The sequence below is a fragment of the Bacillus rossius genome, chromosome 1 (genome assembly GCF_032445375.1).
Source record: "Bacillus rossius redtenbacheri isolate Brsri chromosome 1, Brsri_v3, whole genome shotgun sequence".
Lineage (NCBI taxonomy): Eukaryota > Metazoa > Arthropoda > Insecta > Phasmatodea > Bacillidae > Bacillus > Bacillus rossius.
The window spans coordinates 330,404,896-330,430,626 of NC_086330.1; the positions used below are offsets into that span (position 1 = coordinate 330,404,896).

Below are 25,731 nucleotides of genomic sequence, written 5' to 3' on the forward strand. Positions count from 1 at the left end.
CGAAATTTCATTAAAATTAATGCAGTAGTTTCGGAAACTAGCCCGGACAAACATCGTGACACGAGATTTTTATATATAAAGATTTAATTCTGTTTTGCTACACATGAATTGTAAAGCCTGAATTACAACAGCCCGTCGCATCCGTCCGTCATGCGTTCGTCCGTTAGCCGCCAAGAGATATACAACTTCACTTCACGTCACTGCTTGGATTTTGGCCTTGAGCGGTATCCGTTTAGCCAGAAATATCAATTTCTTTATTATTTTTCATCATCTTTTATCGCAAGTGTATATATTGAATAAGTCTCAATTTTACTCCCGTACCTTACCCGGGACTCGAACCCAGAACCTCTCCCACCATAAGCCGGTGTGCAACCGACTACGCTACGGAGGTCGGCTGGCGATTTACAACACTCCGCTCGTCCGTCATAATATATCTTCATGTCAATGCTGACAACTATTGAGAAAACTTAACAATTTGGTGGGGAAAAATTATCATATGTAATTATATTACTTAAACAATTGTGTAAAGTAAGTACTTGAAACTCATTAAAATCAGAGTGTTTTTTTTTCGGTATGTATTTTCACATTTCCAGAGTTACCAAACGTAATTATAATACTACCGTGACTGAGACCATTTTTGTTTCAAAAAAGAGCTTTCGATATGTGTCTAAACGTAAGATAAGAAATGATTTTGGAATCAGCTAAACAATTAAACAAACTTTAATACATTTTAATATAATATTTTATCTGCAAACACCTAGAAGACACTAGGAGGTTATATTTTCATCCGTTCACCCGTCAAAAGTATAAAGTTATCAAGCTTTAGACGGATGAGTGGATGACATTTTTCGGTCCATCCTATTGGGTGCAGGTCATGTAATTGACAGACGGATGACGGATGGACGGGCTATTGTAATTCCGGCCTTAGTTGCTAACACCCTTACAATCAAATTATACAGCAATTTATTATTCTATTGTCATGCCGTCAACTGATTAGGAATAAGTTTGTAAAGTGCGTACGTAAATTCGTTAAGTAAACTAATTATTTTTATATATTATATATATATATATATTTGGTTTTTTTATAGGTATTTTAATATTGTAATGTGAACTTACTTAAGTTAATTGAAAGAAAAATTACGTACAAATTACATATCAACAATAGCCCAGGTTAAAATATGAAATTTGTGACTATTCTATTTATTTACTAAAGAAATAATTAATTTTTGGTGTTTATGCAGATGTTCTTAAAAATCTGGAAGAACACCCCCCGAAAAAAATTCCTGGGTACGCCTATGGGCAGCACCACCGATGTTAGGTGTAATTTTACACCGACAAATGTAGGTGTAAATTCACACTAACATCGGTGGCAAAATTTACTGTAAAAGTCTACATTTACAGTAAAATTACAATTGATATCGTCCGATAAATATGTCATACCTGTTGGTGTATTTTTAATACATGTTATATAAATTTTCAAATGCATGCATCTGTAAATTTACCACAACTGACAATCAGTTTTACTGCATCATTCACTAAATTTACACTAACAATAAATATCGTATGTTAATTTGTACGACTAGCAAAAATTTTTACTTTCTGTAGCTCATAGTTGTTATTGAACAATGTCTGCTGTTGGTTTAATTTTAATTTCGTCACTTTTAAATGATCAAGTAATAACTTTCTATATGATATTAGTGACCTAGCGGAGGAAACGAACCAACAACCTTATAACTTTCAGACAAGCAGCTCACGGCCATTTGCACAATTACAATCACGTGGAAATGGGGTTACGACTTTCGTAACCTAATAAAAATTAAATGTTTTTTTATCAGTACGAATTGTAAAATAAATTGTATTTATTTTTGTAGTTCCTTGTTCACTGTAAATTTACTGTGACATACATATTTTATGCACTTTCACAATGACGTGTACAATAAAGTGTACACACAAAAAAAATACGACACTCGTTTATTTAACACTTGTATGAGTAATTTTACATAAACATCGATGTTATGGTGTTATTTAAAAAATAAGTTATTGAAATAAAATACCTACATTCGTGCATTTTTACCGAAGCCTGTAGCATAATTTGGTTATCTAGAAACAACAGTGAAAAATTACACCAACTGTATTTGTTTTAAAAATTAGACTACATAAAATGAAATAACTAAAAATTTGTATATTAAATTTGATGAAAATTTTAGTGTAGGTATAGAACTTTTAAAAGAATGGTCAATGGTAATTTAGTGTCGAACACTTGAGCGCTCTTGTCTGCAAAAACACACGATTAAATAAAAAGCGATTGATATAAAAAAAATTAATACAACTTTAAATAGGCGAAAACATAAGGAAATAATATGTTTATTAATAGTAAAAATTTCTCTATTTATTTTGTTGATATTAGAATAATTTGTATAAAAAAGGTTTTATGGCAAATACAAATTCTGCACTGTAATTTAAATATACGAGTCGCACAACAATTTGGCTTGTAGAAACACAATCTTTGCAGTGATTCAGGTAATTTTTTCGCGGGAAAAAATTCTGAACGCTAATTAAACTGCAATAAGTATGTCCGCGCAGGACAGAGTGGCTGTTTGTTTTGGCAAAGGATAATTAAAGTGACGTTGGAAGATATCAGGACAGTTGTAACCACAAAGACAAAAAAATTCTACGTATTTCTCACGAAAATCGGTGCATAAATTTATATTTTAATTGATGTTTCATCCAAGCATAATAATTTTTTTAAACCATGGTAAATATAATAGAATATTCAATTTTATTATACATATTTATGTGAGCCATTCAGGGAACGATTTACAAATAACTTTTAACATGTTGGAGGTGCTGGGACAAGAAGGCAAGGCATAGATTCCCGGGTAAGTATCCGAACCCAGTATTAGGTAATGCGAACACTTCATTTTGTGGTGATAACAGTTGTTTGCATGCAAATGTATAAATTTGGTGATATCTGTGAATTGTCATGAATATTTCTGATACGTGCGAGCTCATGGCAGGCGCGCAGCAACTCGAGATGTCCTGAGATGTGCTCCCGCCCCGGCCGCAGGGTGTCCACAAGGAAAAAAAAATATTTCGTACCAACTTAGGCGAGAAAAAAGTACTAGATTAGAAAAAAAAAAGTACTAAATTATAATTGTTTATGGTTTTTAACAATTTAGGAAGTTATTATGACATTGCAATGCTCGAACTTAATTATCACGCCACACACATACATTCCATAGTTTTTTTTTTTTTTAATAATAACGCTTAATAATAAAACATATTGGAGTTACTGTAATATTATTATATTAAAGAAAAATGTACTAGAACCACTAAAAAAGTTATAAAAGTACTAGATCTAGTACGAAAGTACTAACTGTGGAGACCCTGCCCGGCCGTCCTCCGGAGAGTGCTGGTCGCGACGCGGTGTGTGCCCGCGGCTTCAACGCACGCACAGCTCACACACGCGTGGAGAGGAAGTGCGCGTCACGCAGTATTTTTAAACCAGTCTCTCTTCGCGAGACCTCGCCCGCCCGCGCCTTGTCCCCCCCCCCCCCCCTCTCCCCCCCCCCCCTTTCCTTGTTCCGCAACCCCGTCGCCAAACAAGACAGTGGTGTCCCGTTCACAAGGACTCTCCATCTCTCTCTTTCCAACACAGATACAATGGCGTAGTAAAAATAATAACTAACTTTAATTTTGCTTGCAAATAATGAAACGACTGGGGTGATATGATAAATACGGTTGGTAAAGAATAAATTCAAAAATCTTAGTTTTTTTAAAAAATAAAATACTAATGCATGTGCTACAGAATTATAGGTCTTAAAAAATTTCTACAGAAAAGTCCGCGAAAACATACATATGTCTGTCTTCTAAGGATGATCCACAGTAACCATTTTTATCATTCAAAATTGGTTAACAATGAATTATTTGCGAAGATATTTTTTGACCGGCAATGTATTAATCCGTATACAATTAAATTTGTTGTTGGTAGTACGTGTTAGTATGTATTAAATTGTTGAAAAATTTTGAAAACACCGGATACTCTTACGAGAACTAGATACTTAAGGCTTAAATATAAATTATGTTATCTACTATAATGTATGTGTGTGTGTTCATAACATATAATTTAAATACTGAGACCCGTGAACAAGTTTATGCGTTTCGCTTTCTTCAAATTTACTTATAATTTATTCACAGAAACTTGGTTCTCTTTCACATGACGAACGCTGCGCTAGCTCTTTCTTTTGATGTGTGTGCTATAGTTTATTTGTCAAACTAAAAGTTGGAGTCAAAAAGTCACACGTATTGCGCTACTTCTGACTCGTGATTCGTAAAATAAAAATTTTCAGCATGCACGTTTAATCAATTTTTTTTTTTTAACACGCGAACGTAAGTATAAGCACCTTCTGTTTTAAAGTTATATACAAATAAATAATATGTTAATGTTTTTGAATGTATTTTAAATAAGCATACTGTGGGAGAACACTCAGAAATGTAATTCACAGCACGTGCAAGGTCTCCTTTTATAATGTGTCTCAGTTCACACTTAGATTTCAGAACAGAGCCAATGTCCCCCATTGTTGCCAGATTGACAGTACCCGGCTTGTTTACGTTAGAAATATTAGCTCGTACACCATCGTAAAATATAAAATGTTTCATCATGTTTTATATATTGCTATTTGTTGATTTTTCTAAAACCCGAGAATACATAGTTGTTGACAGTATTAATACAGCTGTAGTCATTCGAAAGAGAAAAAAAATCTTAAACACCAATTATTATTTCACAGAAAAATATACTTGTAGTAATCGGTCATTATTAATAAAAAGGTATTTTATTAAAGGGTGTGCTATGTCCAGAGCCAAATTTTTTAATAACAAATTATGTAAAAATATTTGTTGAAAAAAGGTTAAACACAATATGGCGTTTTAGTTACATATCCTTAGAAGTAAAAAATGAAAATTATCAGATGATACTCTTGATGAAAATATATTTCCAAAATTATCACTCCAAATTTTCCGTTAAGAAAAAAAACTTATTTCAGATACATTAAAAAAAAAATTGTAATTGCATTATAAAGATGTGTCTAAAACTGTTATGCTCTATGGCGTACATCTGGCAACAGAGCACGCCGAAACAAGGACAGCGCTAATGCGCACTGCGGACTAGGGATGTGACACGTGCAGACTGTAAAAGGAGAACTCCTGGAAGGAGTGAACGTCCCGCTGACCGCAGACAGCCAGAAAAGGCGGCCCCGACTAACTGCTCCCGGCAACCTTGCTCCGGAGTCTGTACCGACGACTTTCACCCGCCGCAGTTTGGTTGTAACAGCCTCCAAGTGCCGGTGAAACCGACCCAGGCGGTGTCTCGTCCGCACTCCACAACCTCCGACACCCTCGGGGCATGTTCCATAAACGTGCAAGTCTTGTTTATTAACAACTGTAAAAAAAATATTGGTTGTCTGTAAGTCGGTTTACGGACGATAGTTTAACGTGACAACGTCATAACAAAACATTGATGAAATGATTGCATACTTTTATGAATAAAATTGAATCATTTTTATTTTAAAAATAAAAGAATAAATACTTGAAATCAGATTTTTAAAATTCAAGAATAATTAACCTTTATTGCCCAAATTGTTGTTGTAATAAGCCATGAAAAACACAATAACTTTTCACTTCACTTTATAAACAGTCGACGAAACAGTTCAAGTGTATATGACTTGTAATTAATTTTAAAAACTGGCGTTTAGCTATAAAGTTTATATATAATTATGAACAAGTTTTCATATAAATAAACTGTAATTTAATATCGATCATCAATTATATGATTCACCATAATTTTTAGTAAATTTATTAGCGTAACGGGACACAGCGTAACGGGACAAAGTGCGTAACGGGATACTTTTTCGTGCGTGCAGCCGGCGTTCATCGATTTATTAGATGTTGTCTCGTCAAAAAATTGGTTGTCTGTAAAGTCGGTTTACGGAGGATAGTTTAACGTGACGTCATAACAAAAAATTGTGTACCGATACAGCGGTACACATATTTATTTATTTATTTAAGTGTTTGGAGTCCTATGAAAAAATTTTCAGTAGTTGACATTTCAACAATAGGCTCCCAGTTTATTTACGTTTGGACTGAGAGAGGGGAAACGGTGTGGACGGTGGAAGCAGCGCAGGAGGGGAGGAACAGACTCGTGACGGCGCATGCGCGCCAGTCGTGTGATCGTTGGTGGCCGCCGAAACTGTTTAAATTCATCATTTATTTTGGAAAACAACTAAAAAGACGTTAAAGTGCAATATCACTGTTTAAAATTCAAGTATTTCGGAGTTTTATAGAGGCGCAAAAACTTTAGTGAAAATTGTTTTAAAACTTTTATGGTTCGTTTACCGCCTGAACGTATGAAGTGGCCAACGAAAGGCGCCGTTACTGGCACCCCAGATTAGTATATAACGGCGAGTTCGTGATTTCTCAAAGAGTCGCCGGGGTCACTGGGAGTCGAACCGCGTCACTCCGCGCGGCGCAGTATTACGTTTCGCTGAAGATCGCGCGAAACGACCGTCGTTCCTGTACCGGTTTATGCAGCCGACTATTCGCCGACTAACCTGAACTGTTCGGGAATTTTGCACACCGCGAGCCTCACGTGTCTACCGCGACGTCCGCGTTACGGACTTTGTGATTTTGTTTGTGCTACGGACTGAACTGCGTGTGACATCGTCCTGGCAAGCCAGCACACAGCCCAGAGTATCCTGTCGAGGACCGGAGGTAGACATCTGACACCGCAGACGTAAGGTAAGGCGTGGACGCCTGAGACCGGGCGTGCATGTTTGGAGTTGCACACCGGCCCCTTGTCTTTCTCGCTGCTCCGGGAATCATCGGACAATTGGCACAGCTCCTTTAGGAACCATTAACTTTTTTTTAACTAACCAACGTCTAGAATGGGAATGTGCCATGGTGCCCCAGTGGTCCGAAAATAAGAACGTGCTCTACCCCTGAATAACTATCTGGAACCCTTTTTCCCACAGGCTATTGTTGGACATCCTAACTCCTGTTGTTTTCTTGTGTAATTGGCTATTCACAGCTTACCTTTTCTGAGGACTTTCAACAATAGACTATATAATTACCTGATTCTGTTTTTCGAACGTAATTTCTAAAATAATAATATTATTTTTCTATATTGTTATTTTTCTATATTGTTATTGTTGTCATCAACCTTCATAATTATAAATATAAATTGGTCACACGCTGGTTTATGCTTGGGTATTTATTTAAAGCCAGCAAGCACAGTCTCCCGTCAGCATTTTTGTTACTCAACATAAATATTTTTAGTAATGATGCCACTCGTGAATTGACATGTCATTTTCATACCACCCCCAGAGCTGTGTTTGTAAACAAAACAACACATTATATGTTTGTTTACATTTAAACATCAACACACTTTCAACACCTATCACCACCATATCCCGTAGGAAAAATATAAAAGAGTTTCCGTACAATTGATGAAATGATTACATACTTTTATGAATAAAATTGAATAATTTTTATTGAATTATCACTATTTTGTATGAATACAAAGAAGGAGTGAAATGAAATATACACAATTTAATTGATAAATTTAATTATATTTGCACTCATTAATTCAAATATGTTTATTACTTTAACGAACAGACTATTTTAACTATAACTTTTATACATGTTTGCTATTTAACTTCTCCCAATATGTGTTATTCTGTTAAGGATAGGACGATGATAGGAAAAGTAGGAAACGAATGGGAGTGTTTCAAGTTTAATGTGCCTCGAAAAAGTCAAATCGATGGTTGTTCCAATCGAGTGGAAGAGAGATAGATGCGGCGCAAGCGTACAATGATCGTAACGGGACAATGAGTCTTCCTTTTTCGTGCGTGCTGCCGGCGTTCATCGATTTATTAGACGTTGTGAGTAGTATAGGAATGTATGTCCGGGCACAGGGTTCAGGGTGTGGAGACGAGAGCCGGTCCGCCATCTTGGATTGTGACGTCACGGCGGCCATCTTGGATGGTTGTGACCTTGACCTTTGACCTTGACCTTGACCCTCAAAATACATTAAAATTTGCCAAAATTGGGCAAAAATTGCCCAAAATTCCTCAAAAATCGCCAAAATTTCCATTTATGTGGAAAATAATTCCGCCAAAAAATCTCAAAAAATTCCAAAAATTAAACATTTCTCTTTTCGAGGGAAAAATTCCCGTTTCGAGGGAAAATTTCCCGTTTTTAGTCCTTAAAAATCCCAGCAGCTAGAAATGTCCAAATGTAGGCTTAAGCATCCATGTCTACAGCCTACGATAAGCCTCTGACGTCATCATGGATTATGACGTCACCATTGCAATATCCGTTACGGCCGCCATCTTTAACTTTTTTATTTATTATCCTATTTTAATGAAAAAAAAAACATTAACGACACGGAGCTCGGAGTCCTCGGTTCGAACCCGGTGAGGGCAAAAAAAATAAAAATGGCGACCGATCCTTCCTCCACGGAAGTCACCTACAGACTAACCTACCACCAATAACAAGGTCAACTAGTATGATTTCATGTCCGCCATCTTGTCTTCGTCTGCTGAAAGCCATCATCTTGTTATCGTCTGCTAGAGTGCGCTGACGCCATGTTAGTTGAATTCTCACCCGCTAGAGTGCAGTAATCATTTATTATTTATATGTCACCCGCCATCTTGTCATTTGGCCGCCATCTTGGAATCGTGTAATTATTTAGCTATGAATTCGGGAAAAATTCCAAAATTCATTAAATAAATCACTCCTCATTTTACAGATTGATTAGATCGATTCCTGCCCTTGGTTCGATACCCGATCGATGCAATAATGTTTAATTTTATGTAAAAAAATAATAATTTCAATATACCATGTTCAACATTCTTAAAGAGACTTTAAAACCTCTACTACCATCATCCTATAAGCCATCAACACCACCATCTTGGAAAATTCGTAATTATATTGCTAGGAAAAAGTTCAGAAATCATTAAATAAATTTACAATAAATATACTGATTAATTAGATCGACTAAGGTCCTTGGTACGATCTAGGATGATACAAAAAAAATTAAATGTAACATAAATTTAACATAATAGTAACAGGTTCGAGGAATTAAACACTGCAAGTTCGTTTACAAACATAATATTTATTACATAATTTCTATTCTACTACAGGATCACTTACGAAAGCTAGCAAATTTATAATCAATCATTTAGTTCCGCATCGGTGTGAAATGACTAATTCTTAGCTCCAATCGGTTTATACAAGACAGAGTCCAACCAGATCCTTTACAGACATAGTCCTCCTCTTCTTGACAGAGTTTCTGGATACCTTGTTTAACAGTTTGCTTGACATCGTTAGAACTGTAAATTACTGCAGCCAATGTCTTGAATGCACACTTCTTCACTTTGTCATCGAACGGATAAGGCTTTCCATATATACAGTCCAACCACAAGTTATATTTCAAAGGTCCGTTTGTAGCTACGTCATCAGTAAACTGATTGATTATGTTCTGTCTGATATCATCAAGCAAATTACAAATGTCCTTCGACTCACTTAACGTAGTTGGATAATAGTAGTCTTTCAATGTTCCACGAAATGCAGACTGCGCCAAGTAGAAGCCATTATCGTTCACTTGTAATGCTCCAATCACAGCCTTAGGTTTATTTTCATGTTCAGATGCCACAGCAATCGGTTGCTGCACATCGGTTTTTTTACTTGTACGCTCACGAGTCACCAATCTAAACTCAGGAGTCGTAATTGCTGCAGGTAGTTCAGCAGTAGGCGCACGGACTTCTCCTTTACAGTTTATCGCATGTCGGCGCAAATTATCAATTCGAGTAAATCATTTATGACACTCGTCACAGCGATACTTCATGCGAGAAGGATTCTTCATGCATTTGCTCCGCTCATGTCTTCGTGCATCATGGAAAAATGCAAACGTCATGTCGCAGTAGCCACAAGGATGCCTAGTTGAAGACAAACCCGAACCAGATGTCGCTGTTACTGCAACTGTACCATTTCCAGGCATACTCTTATGCAAATCAATGCATCGTTGTTGTATAGAAACCTTTTACTTTCTGCCGCACTGCAGGACCTTTACATGTCTCCAAGTGATGCTTAAAATTAGCATTTCTTGTAAATTGCTTGCGACACTTAATACAACCAAACATTCTACGATAAGGGTTCTTGGCACATTCTCTCTTCTCGTGTCGACGAGCATTGCTGATGTTTGAGAAAATCTTGTCACAGTAACGACATCGATGTTCGTTAGTTGTTGACGATTCGCCATCCATTGAAGTCTCCATCGAGGGTGAAACAGCGTTCGTCGAGGGTTCCTGTACAGCCAGCACTACCGGCATTAAAGTCTCTTCTTTTGGTGGTATCACGTCTGTTGAAATCTCCTCCAATGTTGACGTCGTCGTTGCTAACGGGATCTGCACCTTCTCCCTCGTAGCTGTCGTCAAGGTTCCCGTAGTCGATGGTACAACCTCCGAGTTCGACGTTAAAGTTCGGTAAAGATGCCATCGAGTTCGCAAGAACAGGTAATTACGCGATTTATGCACCAGATTAAACAAACTAGGTGATCCTTACACCGCCGACGTCAGTAACAAACTGAGCGTCCTGCTGTCTAGGACTCGCTTACATACATGCACCGTATGGAATAATACGCTAGTCAAATCAAGAACCATTTACAATAATACTAGAGTCAAAACAACATTAAAAATAGAAGGACCATCAACGAAAAGGCAGCACATTTGGAAGCACCGTCAACGAAAAGGCAGCACATTTGGAAGCACCGACAACGAAAAGATAGCACATTTGGAAGCACCGACAACGAAAAGGCAGCACATTTGGAAGCACCGACAACGAAAAGACAGCACATTTGGAAGCACCGACAACGAAAAGGCAGCACATTTGGAAGCACCGACAACGAAAAGGCAGCACATTTGGAAGCACCGACAACGAAAAGGCAGCACATTTGGAAGCACCGACAACGAAAAGGCAGCACATTTGGAAGCACCGACAACGAAAAGGCAGCACATTTGGAAGCACCGACAAAGTAAAGGCAGCACATTTGGAAGCACCGACAACGAAAAGGCAGCACATTTGGAAGCACCGACAACGAAAAGGCACCGACAACGAAAAGGCAGCACATTTGGAAGCACCGACACGAAAAGGCAGCACATTTGGAAGCACCGACAACGAAAAGGCAGCACATTTGAAAGCACCGACAACGAAAAGGCAGCACATTTGAAAGCACCGACAACGAAAAGGCAGCACATTTGGAAGCACCGGCAACGAAAAGGCAGCACATTTGGAAGCACCGACAACGAAAAGGCAGCACATTTTGGATGCACCATCATAAAGGCAGCACATTTTGGAAGCACCATCGAATAAGGAAGCACATTTGGAAGCTCCATCAACAAAAAAAAAGGCAAAAAGGAAGCACAAGTTACGAGATCTAAGTCTTAGTTAGAAATCAGAATACAAGAAAGAAAAACATTAAATTCTTATAATTTAGATTATTTATTTTATTTCTTTACATTATACAAATGCAAGTAAAACAAGCCATTATTGTATGTAGCCAGCTTTCCTCAGTTCCTTGAGTATGAAGGATATGTCTTTGATGCACGAATAGTTTCCTGCACAAAGCGAACCATGTAGAAGTCTGAGCCGGTCAACCAATATGTTTGGATCTTTCCATGATGTGTAATCATTCTCTTCTACCACCATCTTCCTTGCACGTTTATAATGGAAATTTTGGCTAATTTTGATGAATTTTGAGGGTCAAATGTCAAGGTCAAGGTCACAACCATCCAAGATGGCCGCCGTGACGTCACAATTCAATATGGCGGACCGGCTCTCGGCTCCACACCCTGAACCCTGTGCCCGGACATACATTCCTATACTACTGTTGTGACGTCAAAATGTGAGCAAGTCTTTCAGAGGTATGTAACAAATAACCTCATGTTTTATCATGTTGCAAATATACGTGTAATACGAAATTCGGACATTGCGCAACTATGAGATTTGAGCTGTAACAATAACATTATATGGCAGAGAAATGAAGCTAAAGGTTAGTCGTTGTTTGCCTAAAAATTACTCTAAAAACACGCGTTTTACTTTTTTTTACTCTGCTATACAAAGTTAAAAAACTGAATCAGGAATTAAAACTACTTTTCGACCTCCTTTAATTTTTAAATGCTTTTCGTAAACAGTCCCCACTCGGATATCTTGAGTAGTTTTCAAATCGCGTTGTTTTCCCTGAATCTCTGCGCATCGTATGTGTGCCCGAGTAGGCGGGAGTTATAATAATTGAAGGGGGGGGGGGGGGTAAATGAGAAAGACTAATCTTGGACAGCAAAAGACTAAACGTTTTTAATAAGTTTTACACTAATTCCTTGTTTAAATGATGTCCTTATTTAATTAATAATAATTACTTACTGACATTTTCCACGATTATTTTTGGTTTTTATTCAAACTAATAAACTAATTTTATACGGTTACAGTTTGTTTTGTTAACCACTAGAATGACTTGAATATTATACGCCTAGGTCACACATCCTACACCTCCATTCACTCCAATCATTAGACACCACTAAGGACGGTGTTCCAAGATATTCTAGTAAGGAAGCGAATAAGCACTACCTTGTTGGGGTAAAACCGTAACTTAACTCACAGACAGTATTTCATATTAACGTGTCCAAACCAAATCTCTGTTAAGGTAACGAAAAAGCAACCGTTTTAATAAACTGTACCCAAAAAGAGGCTAGAAACTGATTTAAATGCATTCTAGCGTATGTTTGACAACCATCGATACATTTGCTACCCCAAAATCCTACAGATAGCAAGCAGCACTATCGCGCAAATTAAATGGTGTAATTTTAATTTTCTCTAGTACTTTTATAGTTGCGATTATTTGTTTTTATGACCATTAAAGTGTACAAAATGTATTCCAGGATAGTTTCGCTATCATAAAGTTTCATTTGACACACCAATACGCTAGGTACGTCCCCCGATGATAAAATAAAAAAATAAATAACTATACACGAGTTACTGGCGCCAGATGCTGTTCAGCCATCTGGACGAAATCAACGATAAAGTGAGCTCTGCGCATGCGCAGAATTTGGGCAACAGAACCACAACGGATAGGACACCAAAATCTGTTGACAAAAAAGAAGGGACTGGCCGTGTCCTATCGTGCACGAGGAATATGTTTAGGGTGCAGGTGTAGCATATTCAGCACCTAAACCCTTATTTTTGTGTCTTGTAATACCGGCCTAAGATTCCATAATAGAAGGAAAAAAAAAAAAAAAGATTCGTCACGAAGTAAAAAAAAAAATGGAAGGATAAAAAGAGAGTAGGCAGAAGACGGACTTAGCAACATTCCTTTCAGCAAGCGGGAGCGAAAAGAATGCGTTAAAAAAACACAGACGTTTCGTCTCGACTCGGCTTCAACCCAGTGAAGTGTGGGAAAGCACACCCGTCGAAACAAGCTGAGAGAGGTTTGTCGACTCGACAAGGCTCCCGACTCCAGTAAAGCAGTTTTCCAGCAATCAGGAAACAAAATGGGGATACTCAAATCTTGGGCTTCTACAAGTTGAGTCATAATTCGACCGACCAACTTCGGCTACAGGTTCATTACGGGAAAAATAAGTTGAAAAACATGCACCCTACTAACGGTCTAAAGTTATTACCATGGCAATTTCTTTTTCCTGATTTAATTCAAACTAAGTGAATTTTTTTGGGAGGAGTCTAGGTTAGAGAAGACTCTTAAGTGCGTCTCAGGCCGAAGCTTATACGTCTGGGTTTCAGTCATGCAGAAACGGTAACATGCATCGTGTGCTTTGTTTAGGGAATGTCCAGCCATTGCAGCATTTCATGCCATGACTAACTCCCCTATCTTAAATACAGCCTATAACTAGTTAAGTTTGACCCAGGTAAAACATGGATAGAATTGTATAGCCTACGTCTTTTAAGTTGGAGCAGAACAAATTCTTTTTTAATGCAGCTGAAAGTATTTAAGCTTGAGCGCTAAGCGAATGGATAATGTTTAGCTAGTTAAAAAGTTTCTGTGTCGAAAAATGATCTCAATTAAATAGTTAGGGTTAACACCAAACAAACTCGTTGGTGGGTCTTCATAGCAAATACATTAAAAATTAAACTAACCATTAAGAGCACGTTGCTATCACCTTATTTAAGGCAATTTATATTCTACATTAATATTAAATTCTTCTAGTGAAGTGTCTTCACAATCGAAAAAGAAAGTGTTTCTGTGACTAATCATTATGTACGCCTGAGTGAATTTAATAAATGGTTGTATGGGCGGAGTAAATTATGGAAATATACGATAATTGTATGTTGTATGCGTGGAAGTGTTACTTAGTAAGCAATACACGCCAAACTTTTTTTTTTCAAGAGAATGAGAATGATATTTACATAATGACGTAGTTTGTTTCCTTGACATCAGCACATTACGTCATCAGATACTCTCGCTCTGTTGTACGACGAAACTGAAAGATGGCAAAGGTACTTAGTGTGGTTGCAAATAACACGGTGTTTAAAAATAAATGCAAAAGAAGCAAATCATAGCCATCTTTACATTTTCACAAACTTAGTGGTGTATATTGGTAATAACGATTTTCTTCTCATTTTTTGAATTTGTTTTGTAGAAAAGCAGCTGTCGTTTTACGGTTATATATATATATATATATATATATATATATATATATATATTCCTTCAGAAGTTATATTTTTAGGGAATGCCAGCGCTAATATGTTAAAATATCCTTATTTGAATGTTTCACTGAATGTTAGATTTATTAATTCAAAAACAACTTTTTTTGTGAGATTTATTTTACCTATGTGTCACATTCAGATGATGTGCCTATACTAAAAAAATTAGTGGTTATAGTTTAAAAGTGACTTTTGCCCACGACACAACTTGGTAGGCTAGTATATATTTAACAGAAATAGTCAGCGTTGTACAAGATAAGATGAGGTTTTTTGACGGATGTCCCAAAGAACTTTCAGACTTTGACAGCTAAGTAATATTATTAAATTAAAATTGTCCATATATTGTACTACATTAATCTGCCTATTTTGTTAATTACGTCAGAATATTAAGCTGTCCAAAATTACAATCACTGACTTAGGATTAAGGTAAAAATATTCCTCCATCTTTGTGAAACGTCTTCATGGTCAGTATACAACATGTTGAGGAGTATGCTCTAATTCCATGAGTATTAATGAATACATTCAAATTTCTAAACTATCTCTCCGTTTATCATCTAGAAAACATGTGGCAGAAGACTTTGGCAGATAAAAATATATAAATAAATAATTTACTACCTATAATGCGGATTTCAAATTAATTTCCTAGACAGTGCAAAAATAAATTCTCCGGAACTAAACAGGCCAGTAGTGAAGCCGAACACTTTCCTCAAAACACCCATTGAGGAACAGTGCAAATACTCAAGTGACAGAAAATATACAACTTATCAAAATATTGAATCATACGTAAATGAGTTCGACCCGTCACCTCAGTAATTATAGCTGTTAGGGTGGCTGTTAAGCCAGAGGTCCGGGGTTCGATTACCCGAATGTATTGAGGATTTACAGTCGTGCACATAAAATATTTTTCCATGCTTTTGCAACAGATTCTTTTGAAAACCAGTTGCCAAGAAATAGTCTGTAATAATACAATAAAGATATTGTAACTTTGTACGACACATGACTAGTTATTTTTACATATATGAAATACGTTTTTTGAGATAAAACTTAGTATTTATCACAAAAATTGGCACATAATTTTATATTTTAATTGATGTTTCATTCAAGCATTATTTTATTTAAACCACGGAAAATATAATTTAATGTGCAATAATTTGACTGTATTTTGTTTTATTATGCTTATTAATGTGAACAGTTAATACTGGAAAGACATTCAAGGAACATTTTACAAATAACTTTAACTATTAGAGACACTGGGACAACAGAAAGAAGAATCTGAACCCAGTATTACTGTGAACACTATTTTGTAGTGATACACTTGTGTTTATGTAAATTAACAAATGTACAAATATCTGAAATTTTACATGAATATTTCTGTTCCATGTACAAAAAAATAGTCGTGGGGAGTTAGTTGCCTTTGTTGTGTCGCACATACGCCTACAGACGGCGTAAGCATCATCTCACACGGCCAGCCCAGTACCAGGGCCGACCATCAGACTTGCGTATAAATGAATACTAGCGAAAGTGTGGCTAGATATGTGAGTGGGAATGTTTTCTGAAAAAAATTTTCCGATAGTAAATTTTATATCCCGTAAAATCTACCTTTCCATTTTTTTCCCCATTACCAACATAAATTTGCGTTCTTTAAGATAGGTTGATAAATTAATACAATAATTCATTTCTTGCAGATTGGTAGGTACTGTTTAAACGACAAATTTTTTGTTCCTATAAGTTTGTAGAGTGTAGAACGTCCTACCCAATTCTCAAATGTTGAGTAAGCCATTAGGTGGTAAAGAAATAACCAATGTACGTATGTAGAGTTACGTATTGAAAAATTATCAAAACTATGGTTTTACCTACTTTTAGAGTAGGTACTTAAGTTTTAAAATAGACACACGTAGAGTAGGCCTATCACTAAAAATGAAAAAAAAAAATACATTTTTAGAACAAAAAAATTACTGACTTTAAAGAACAGGGTCTAACTAGACCAGATTACTTTATTTATATCCATTTAGTTTATTTTAGTTCGAGGAGTTTATTATGAGAAGGAGGGAGGGGAAATTGCCACCTTCGCCCCTCCCATAGCACCTTACTGTTCCCGAAAAATCTTCCTGCAGACACCGCTGTGCTTATGTGACTATTCTGAAGTTTTGCAATCGAAAAACCGACACCCTGACTGTCCTATCAGTGCCTCTTATCGAAGCGATAACTGATTAAACGCTATCTACCAACGTTGAACGATATCAGTGGCGAGAAGGCCCGATAACGCCACTTTGCCACACTGACAGCGTCAACGTGATGACAGGAATAACAGACGTTATTGCGCTTTTTAGATTTTTTTATCTCGTAATCAGTATCCATCTTACACACGGTTTCGACACATCCACATAGCCTGCGAGTAAACCTGTAAATAGGAAGGCTATTCCAAATAATCATTTAATTTGCTCTTCTACGCACTTCATTGCAAACGAATAAAAAGAAAAAATATATATTTTGCTCAGCAAAAAGCCATGCTTAATTTTACCAGAGAATTAATATACAACCATAATTACAAAAACATAAAAAATCGCAAAAAAAATATTTACATAATCGTTTAACTCAAAGGCAGTACGATTATTCAAATATTAAAATTTAAAAAATTGTAGCAAGTTAAATGCCTTGTACAACTCATGGACGAAAAGAAAATATCACGAATGTATTCCACAAGCGTTCAACGAAAGGAGTAGTAGTTTCAACAGTTGTTGTTGAAGCCAAGTGAAACAGAAAAATACACACACACATACACGCGCACACGGGAAAAGTGACCACATTTATGAGACATGTTTTGCTCAAAATCATGTAAGGAATAAGCCCTGTGATTGGCGGTAGCTCCTCGCGAATCGTCCTGTATAAAATAGCCCGTTATCTGTTGGTAATATATAGTACTAGCGACCCGCCCCGGCTTTTGCACGGATGTGATCTCTTAATGTGGCGTCATTGAGATTTAATAAGTAGGCGCTTAGCACATTACTCATTTTGAACCAATTCAGATATATAACAATGGTACTGAGGGTCATCCCTAGAGGTTTCTGTGGACCTTCTTAAGACCTACAATTCTGTAGTACATTAATTTGATGCATAAGTCAAGAGTAAGCCATGTAAGCGCACTAAAACTGCTTTGTTACAAAACATCGAGTTTTCTCTACCTATCTTTAAATTCAACACGAATGTATTATACATTTAAACCATCCGAAATAAAACTCTCTAAATGATGGGGGAAGCCGAATAAAAATCCATTGTGTAGTTTATAAGGCGTAAGGGAACAAAAAGACGGACGCGGATGGCGAATTCCGTTTTGTCCTACTTACGAGATACGTAGCACGCGTCGAAGCGCAGTTTCCAGACGAGTGGCTGCTGTCTCCAGCCGGGCCTCGCTCCCGGATCCAGAGCAAACTAGGCTAGTTTAAAAATAACCCAGCATCTCCACAGCAAGCTGCAGCTAGCGGTGCACGTGGGAGCTACAGAAGCGAGGGGTCGCTAAGGGCGACACCGGCTCTCGCATCGCACGCCTCGCAGCCTCTACGCGCCAGGCAGCGAACTGGCGTCGGTAATGCGCCTCTATGGGACTTAGGCCCCGCCATCACGGCTGTTTCCATAATTTTGCTATGATTGTAATTTTGAACTACTCGTCCCAATTTTTGGCACGTCAAGGCATAAATCATATCTCCTAGACCTTATAATTTGCTCCCCCCCCCCCCCCCCACCCCCTCCCCATACAACCTTTATAGACGGTCTTGCCACTACCTTGCCTTTATTGCATTATTACTGACACAGTACTATAATAGACTTACGTGGTTATTATTTATTGGACAAACGTCTCACTAGTGAGTGGGTTTGTGAACGAATTTAGACGGTGCAAATTAACACCAAGTGCTCACCCGGCACTATAACCCATAACCGCTCGCAACGACGAAAGTCGCCGTGTTTATACAGCACTACGGATTACGGATGTTGGACTGCCCGAAAACCCTAAGCCAAAACCAAACATTCAGACAATGTGCGCGATATGAGGATTCGTAATACACAAAAAGGCAGAATAATTAATTATCTATTTATTTGTCCCTAACGTCTAGTTTATAAACTGTGCAGGTAATGAAAGAACGTAAGGCCAAAACAAACAAACACACAGACACACACACACACACATATACAATCAGAGCCCCCATTTATATAAAAAATTATTCAGCACGCAAGAACGCAGCACAGAGATTATCCAACTTTCAACTTCATGCTTTTAACGGCTTGGGTTTACGCCTTATTTGTTTAAAATTAATAATTCCCTCTGTGTGTGTAGGTGTGTGTGTGTGTGTGTGTGTGTGTGTATAAAACTATGGTCAAAAATTACGTAAGTCGAAGACTATTTGTTTCTGTTCTTTTATTAATCGCTTTTTTTTCCCTGGGTTTAACCTCTTTCGCCTAAAACAAACCTATTCAAAAAACCGTCGGGAATGTCACAAGTATTTATGATAGCCGCGAGTCATTAAAAGAAAAATGGGTGAATGGCCACCACGCGCGTTAGAAGTTAAACTTCATAGATACGAGGGAATAGGAATTTTTTTTGGGTAATCTAATATTTGAACATCCGTTATCACGAGTTGAAAATAAACCATTATTTACTCATGTCTGTCCATGTCTTCAATGGAATCTAAGAATGAATTAATGGGTTCATGATAGCTGAAATATGACGCACAACCCTATGGGAATGTCTATACAAATTGTCACAGTCCTAATATTCGGCGTGTTCCAAGCTCTCTGTGCGATGACGCACCCGAGCAGCCAAATTGAGCCGGCGGATAGAGCTAGCTTCATCACGGTAATAACACCGGACTAACACTCGTAATTCGCAACTTTAAACTCCCAACCTCAGAGTTGGAGTTTATAGAGTTGCGAGAGTATGGAAATGAGTGCGAAAGTAAAGTATGCCAAAGTATGTAAAAAGTATGCAGAAGTGTGAGAAAGTATACAGAAATATGAGAAAGTACGCAGAAATATGTGAAAGTATACGAAAGTATTGGAAAGCATACGAAATCTCTAACCGGGTGCAAAGATGTTCCAATTTAAAACCTTCTTTTATAACCCCCCGCCATTGAGCAACACTCGTTAATAACGTTACATGCGTTAACTCCGTTACCTACTCACTTCCGTTACCTCTGAATATATTTCTCTACCGGCTGTACAAATTTTGACTTCAGAACGTTTTCTATACTATTTTCAGTAGTAAAGTGCGTGACTTATAGATAATTGTATTTATTATTATTTTTTAAAAATAAACGATCGCAGTTTTCACGGAACTACTAGCTCGTCGCGTCCTGTTGTTTCTTGAGTGGTTTATGAACTGGGTTTGCCTCGTTACGTGAATTACTTTCTCCCGTCCGAACGGACAGAATGCTGTTTTGTAAAAGCGCCGGGACAAAAACACTGTCCATGTTCTCTTTCGAGTCCAGTTGGGGATCCCCCGCAACTGGTAAACATGGCGGATGTCACCGACGGTCCTGGGTCTTGTCTCCGGGTGCTCCAGTTTCAGCCCGCCCTTTCATTCCGACGATGCTCCAGTCTCGTATCGTCTCTAATGACCCTGCATCAAGTGCGTAGTCAGAGAGGGGCATGGCCCCCTTTATGAATTAACTCATTAACCAGCTTAAAATAACTAACATATGGCTCAATTTATGTCCACTGAATATGAAAAATTATAGAGTAAGTAGCCTTCTCTTTGAAAACGTATTAGGGCAGAATAATTAGCAGTAGTACATAGTGTAATGACATAACGTTCATAAATGTCGTGTTTATTTTTTTAAAGAAAGTCATGTTTTGAAAAATAAAAAAAAAACACTTGAAGGTCATCAGATGGCCACAAATGCGTATTAAAGAATCTTTAGAAAATTTTCTAAGAGAGGATTATCGGACCAGCCGTTTTGTTGATCACTTGAAAAACCCCCAAAACAGGCGTAGCAAAAATGTATTCTTGTTAGACTCATTTGGCTATTAACAACAAATTCTGACTACGCCCATACCCTGCATTCATTCATATTCTTCTCTATCGCGTAATTGCGAACAGGAGGTTTTCAACAGCGCGACAAACAAAATTAAACGATCATGCATGAAATGTTCCTTACCATTTCACACGCACCAAACATACGACAGCCAATGCAGTTTAAATGTTTCTTTTTGTAGACATGACTAAACAAAATATGTGTAGTTCAAATAAAAAAGTTCATTGTAAGATGTGCGCGAACACATTAAAAACATTTCACATATAAATTCAAATAACGGCTTTAAAAAAAATTCACGAATAATAACACTAGTTTAAGCAACAATCTGGAACAAAATTCAGAGTCTCGTTTCAGCAACGCAGCGCCCGCGACGCGATGGAAGTATCAAAATCTTTCTAACCGCGAAGTTGTGTTCGCGCCCACGAATCTCCCTCGCGCGCTGACGTCACGCGCGTTGTCAGACGTGATTGGTTAGGAAATTATTTTACCATCGTCCAGGTCCTCGTGCTACTGCGATTGCATAGTCACGCCGCAGAGCGCGCGTCGAGGCAGGGCAGGTTTAGTGTTCTGGCTGCCACAGTTTCCGCGCGACGAACATAACATCCGAGACCAGATACGATAAATTAAGGACTCGTCAGGATCCAATCACACAGTTACGTACTTGCGACCCCGGATACTTCCCCGGTCCTTGAGGTGCAAATGGGCTGCAGCGACATCCAGTGGCGAGTTACAGAAAAATGTAGGCCTATACCATTAAAACTTTCTCCATAGAAAACACTTCGATGTGCCAACTTTCGTGGCGATCGGTCAAACGGTGTCGGAGTTTATAAACGTCATACATACATACAAACATACATACATACATACCAACATCCTATTATATAAATATATATATAATATGTAGATAATTGTATTGCTTCACTTCCAGTCACTATTAGGAAAGCCCTCGTGATGTCACTTCCGGAGACAATTTCCTAAAATTATACTTCAAGCGAATTCGCACACGGTCTTAGGTATTTCCTAGGTTTGTGAAAAAAAATATATATATTTTTTTTACCTACATTGATTAAAACCAATCTTATTCGATTAAAATATTGCTGGGTTTCAAAACAACTTAAATGTGCAGGTTTAGTAGCATTGATAGAGAGTTTCATGAACGTTGACAACAGGTTAATTTTTGTCGTTCTGTTAAAGAGCCCTTATAGTCAGGGGTATAATTATTTGTAAAGATCGCAGGTTTTCGCGGCTTTGTCTGTAGTTACTTGGCTTCTGGGTTGTATCCGCGTCGAATGCGAAGATATCCATCACCGACGTTTCGTTCGACGTTGCAGTCGCCATCATCAGGGAGCAGTTACCTATTGATGATGGCGACTGCAACGTCGACCGAAACGTCGGTGATATCTTCGCCTTCGACGCCGCTACAACCCAGAAGCCAAGCTACTCTATAATTTCCTGTGTTAATGAGGCGGGATGATTAGCGCGACGCTCGTTGGTGCTTCTAGCGCGGTATCGCCTCTAAGCAAAAGACCCAGAACTGACGCGCAGTCTTCTCGTAGTGCATTGGAAGACTATGAAATTTGAGTGGTGACCGTAACATTATATGACGGATAAATGAAGATTAACGTGTAATGCAAGCCCCATAAGTGCTTTCAAGATTATGTACCTGTGGTTTTATGCCTAGAAATTAATTTGGAAACACGCCTTTTAGCCACTTTTAACTCTTATCAAAATACAGTTTAAAAACTTAATCCGGAGGCAAAACTACTAATCGACCCTCTGTGAATTCTTAAATGCTTTTTGTAACAGCTTTTTCAGATATCTTGAGTAGTTTTGAAATCGTGTGGTTTTTCCTAAGCTCTGCGCGCCATGTATGTGCCCGGGTAGGCCCGGGGTGTGCAAAACAACACGCTTAAGATGCCAAGTTAACAATTTACGAGTAACAAATAATATGGTTTTATATAAAAAATAAAATTATTTGCACGTGAATATTTGACTTGTTCCGAGATGTGTATCTATAGGTATGGAAAAAAATATAAATACATTCTTTCGAACGTTTCTTACGAATACTTGTTGCTGATAGGTCAAACAAACGTGCCAAGTGTTTGCTAGTACCGCAGATGTCAGACACAAAACTTCGCCACTGCACAACTTATTCGGTACTCGGCCTATATAGCTACTAACACGTTGGATTCCGACAATAGGCCTTTCGTGCAAATGAACGATGTGGTTCGTCACTGATGGCAATCAGACAGGCAGTGGCGAAAAAATATGGGGGGGGGGGGGGGGATTTTGAAAATTATAAATATAAAGAAAATTAACTTTAGTGTGAATCTTTATATTTCATAAGAGACCAAAAAATAATTACTTTTGACAACGGTTACAGACGCTCACGAATTGATTTCAGGTGAACGTAATGAATTCCAAGAGTCTGGATTCAGTAGCGGCCAACGTTATGTCCTTGCGCAATAGCGAAGTGATAAGACACTGGCCTTGAAGTCAGGAGTACTCAGGTGTGAATCGTGGTACATAGATCCAAACTGCGGTTATCCTTGGTTTAAAATATCTACAAAAAAATGTTCTCATTATAGGTAGAGACCGGAAAAATTCGCTGATTCAAAATGACCTCTAGGATAGCCTCCAAATCCTCTTCACACTCGGGCAAAAGCCACCTGTTCATTGGCTGCTGACTTGTGAGTCTCTCGACCGGGTAGCCTGTGATTTAGGGAGTGGAAAAATTCGCGGTTTCAATGACCTCTAGGATGGACTCCACAATCCGCTACATACTTGGGAAAATGCCACTTGTTCATTGGCTATTGACTTGTGAGACCTGTTAACTGGGATGCTTGCCATTCGATACTTTTTTGGTTGAATGATTTTCATTGGCTCACAGGCATTAATATAAGCTGTGAGCCAATTACTGAAGAAATATGAAGGTACATGTGTTTGGATTCTAGTTTATCGCGAAATGAATCCGCGAATTTTTCCGGTCTCTACTGTGATTCAATACTTCTGTCTCGCTCTGCAGGTCAACAAACCAAAAGCAACATTACCGAATGCATGTAATATAACTACTAGGGACTGGAAAAATACGCGGTTTCTGACCTTCAGGATAGACTACGCAGTCCTCTCTATACACGGACAAACAACGTCAGTTCATTGGCTGCTGACTTGCGAGTCATCTCAAATTATTTGCCTGTGATTTGGATACTTCTTTAGTTGAAGGTCACTCATTGGCCCAGAGTCGTCCACATGTACAGTGAGTCAATTGCAAACATAGCTCAAAGAGATATGTATTTGAATTTTAGCCTGTTGCGAAATGAATCCGCACATTTTGGTCTCTAAAGATTGCATGCTATTTGTAAGGAACGTAAAATGTGACTGCAATCAGTGAACAAAAGACCACGACTTATGTAGGTATAAGTAAGTAGAGTTTAGCCTGGTAACAGAAAACAACTCGACTTTTGTGTCTAAACTATGGTGCATTCCAGCTAAGGTATCACATTAATGAATCGGCCTTCTGACAGTAATTTCCATCAAAAACTGCACAAAATTAATCCTAACGCAGCCCGCAATACAACTGTTCCCAACGGACAACATTTCAAGGCCCGTTCTACAACGGCACGGAAAAGGAGACGGATCTCCAGGAACATTTCACTGTCGCGTCTGCTGCTTCCACAATGGACGGAAACGTATCAAATGAACACCAATGAGAGTAGATTTCAAATTACGAAATATTAATATAATTTTTAAAAAAATGCTTCGAGATTACAACACTGGCAGAATTTACACTCTCACACACACGTGTGTGTGTATAAAATAAACGACTATGAAAACATAGAACATTAGATATTCTTGACCTTGAAGCAATGTTTAACGTATTTAGAACATAAACATTTCTACCACCGTAGTCAAGTACTCTGCTTCTATTAGTCGCACGGAGCAACGTAAACGGAAGAGCTCAGCAATGCCACAGAAAGTTGCGCTGGAAGCCTTCTCGACTGGAAAGGAAACACGCAGCAGGAATTCAAAACAACGAACGTTCGGATCGGCTGTGGAACGCAGGCGCGGTCGGGCGTCGCCACGGGAACGAGCGGAAACTCGGCATATAGCCTCGCGTACTCACCCACGAGACAGATCGCGTCGCTCCCATAGCGGCGACTCTTCGAGACAGACTCTCTCTCGCTCACTCGCAACAAGTTGTAAAAAAAAACGGTCTCATCTCGGGTCTTATAGCCTGCCGCGTCCCCTCCACCTTTACTTCCCCTCCTTCTCCCCCTCCAACAGATAGAGATGGATTCCCCTCCCGCGAGACGAGTTCTCCCGGGTGGTAGTGGAGGGGGGGAGGGAACTACGTCTCTGTAGACCCGCCGACACCCGACAGTCCAGGATTCCGCGACCTTGAGTCACATCCGGTCCTTCTTCCTGGGGTGCTGCTACGGATTTATTACTCGGGAGGGGGGGGGGGGGGTAGGCACCATCCCCTACTCTGAAATCAAGAAGCCCATCGCTGAGGGCTTGCAAAATCGTTAATTGTGAAACGTGTTTTGATGTCAAAACTATGTTTTATGGAATACTTTATATTTTAAAGTTTTCGTCTTATTGCATACATACATATAAGCCAACATATGGGCAGTAAACAGCAGACAAGCACCGTATCCAGACATAACCGGTCGGTTAACACCACGCGCTAAACTCTCAGGCAGAGGGCCCCCCTCCCCCTTGCTTATTTCTCAAGGCCCCCTACCAATTTGCGCCCCTCGGTGCTACGGATAAAAGTATCTAAGTGTTGTGTTTTTAATTTGTGGTGGTTCTAATTCATGTGTTTCTAAACCACATGTACCGGTTCTACGATGTTACGAGTTTCCAAATTATCACAGTTATAATTTTTTTTCTTAAGTTTTGACAGATCTAAAATTGTGTGTTTATAAATTATGATCGTACA

General features: G+C 38.3%; 1 protein-coding gene across 1 annotated transcript in view; it reads right to left on the bottom strand.

Moving 5' to 3' along the window:
- Positions 1–25,000, bottom strand: part of LOC134528034 (cation channel sperm-associated protein 1-like) — a 106,234-nt gene extending 81,234 nt beyond the window's left edge. Inside the window, exon 1 of the mRNA XM_063361221.1 lies at positions 24,913–25,000. Within this exon, the coding sequence (XP_063217291.1) occupies positions 24,913–24,939 (27 nt within the window). The 5' untranslated portion in view covers positions 24,940–25,000. The remainder of the gene's footprint in view (positions 1–24,912) is intronic.
- Between the last annotated feature and the right edge of the window lie 731 nt (positions 25,001–25,731).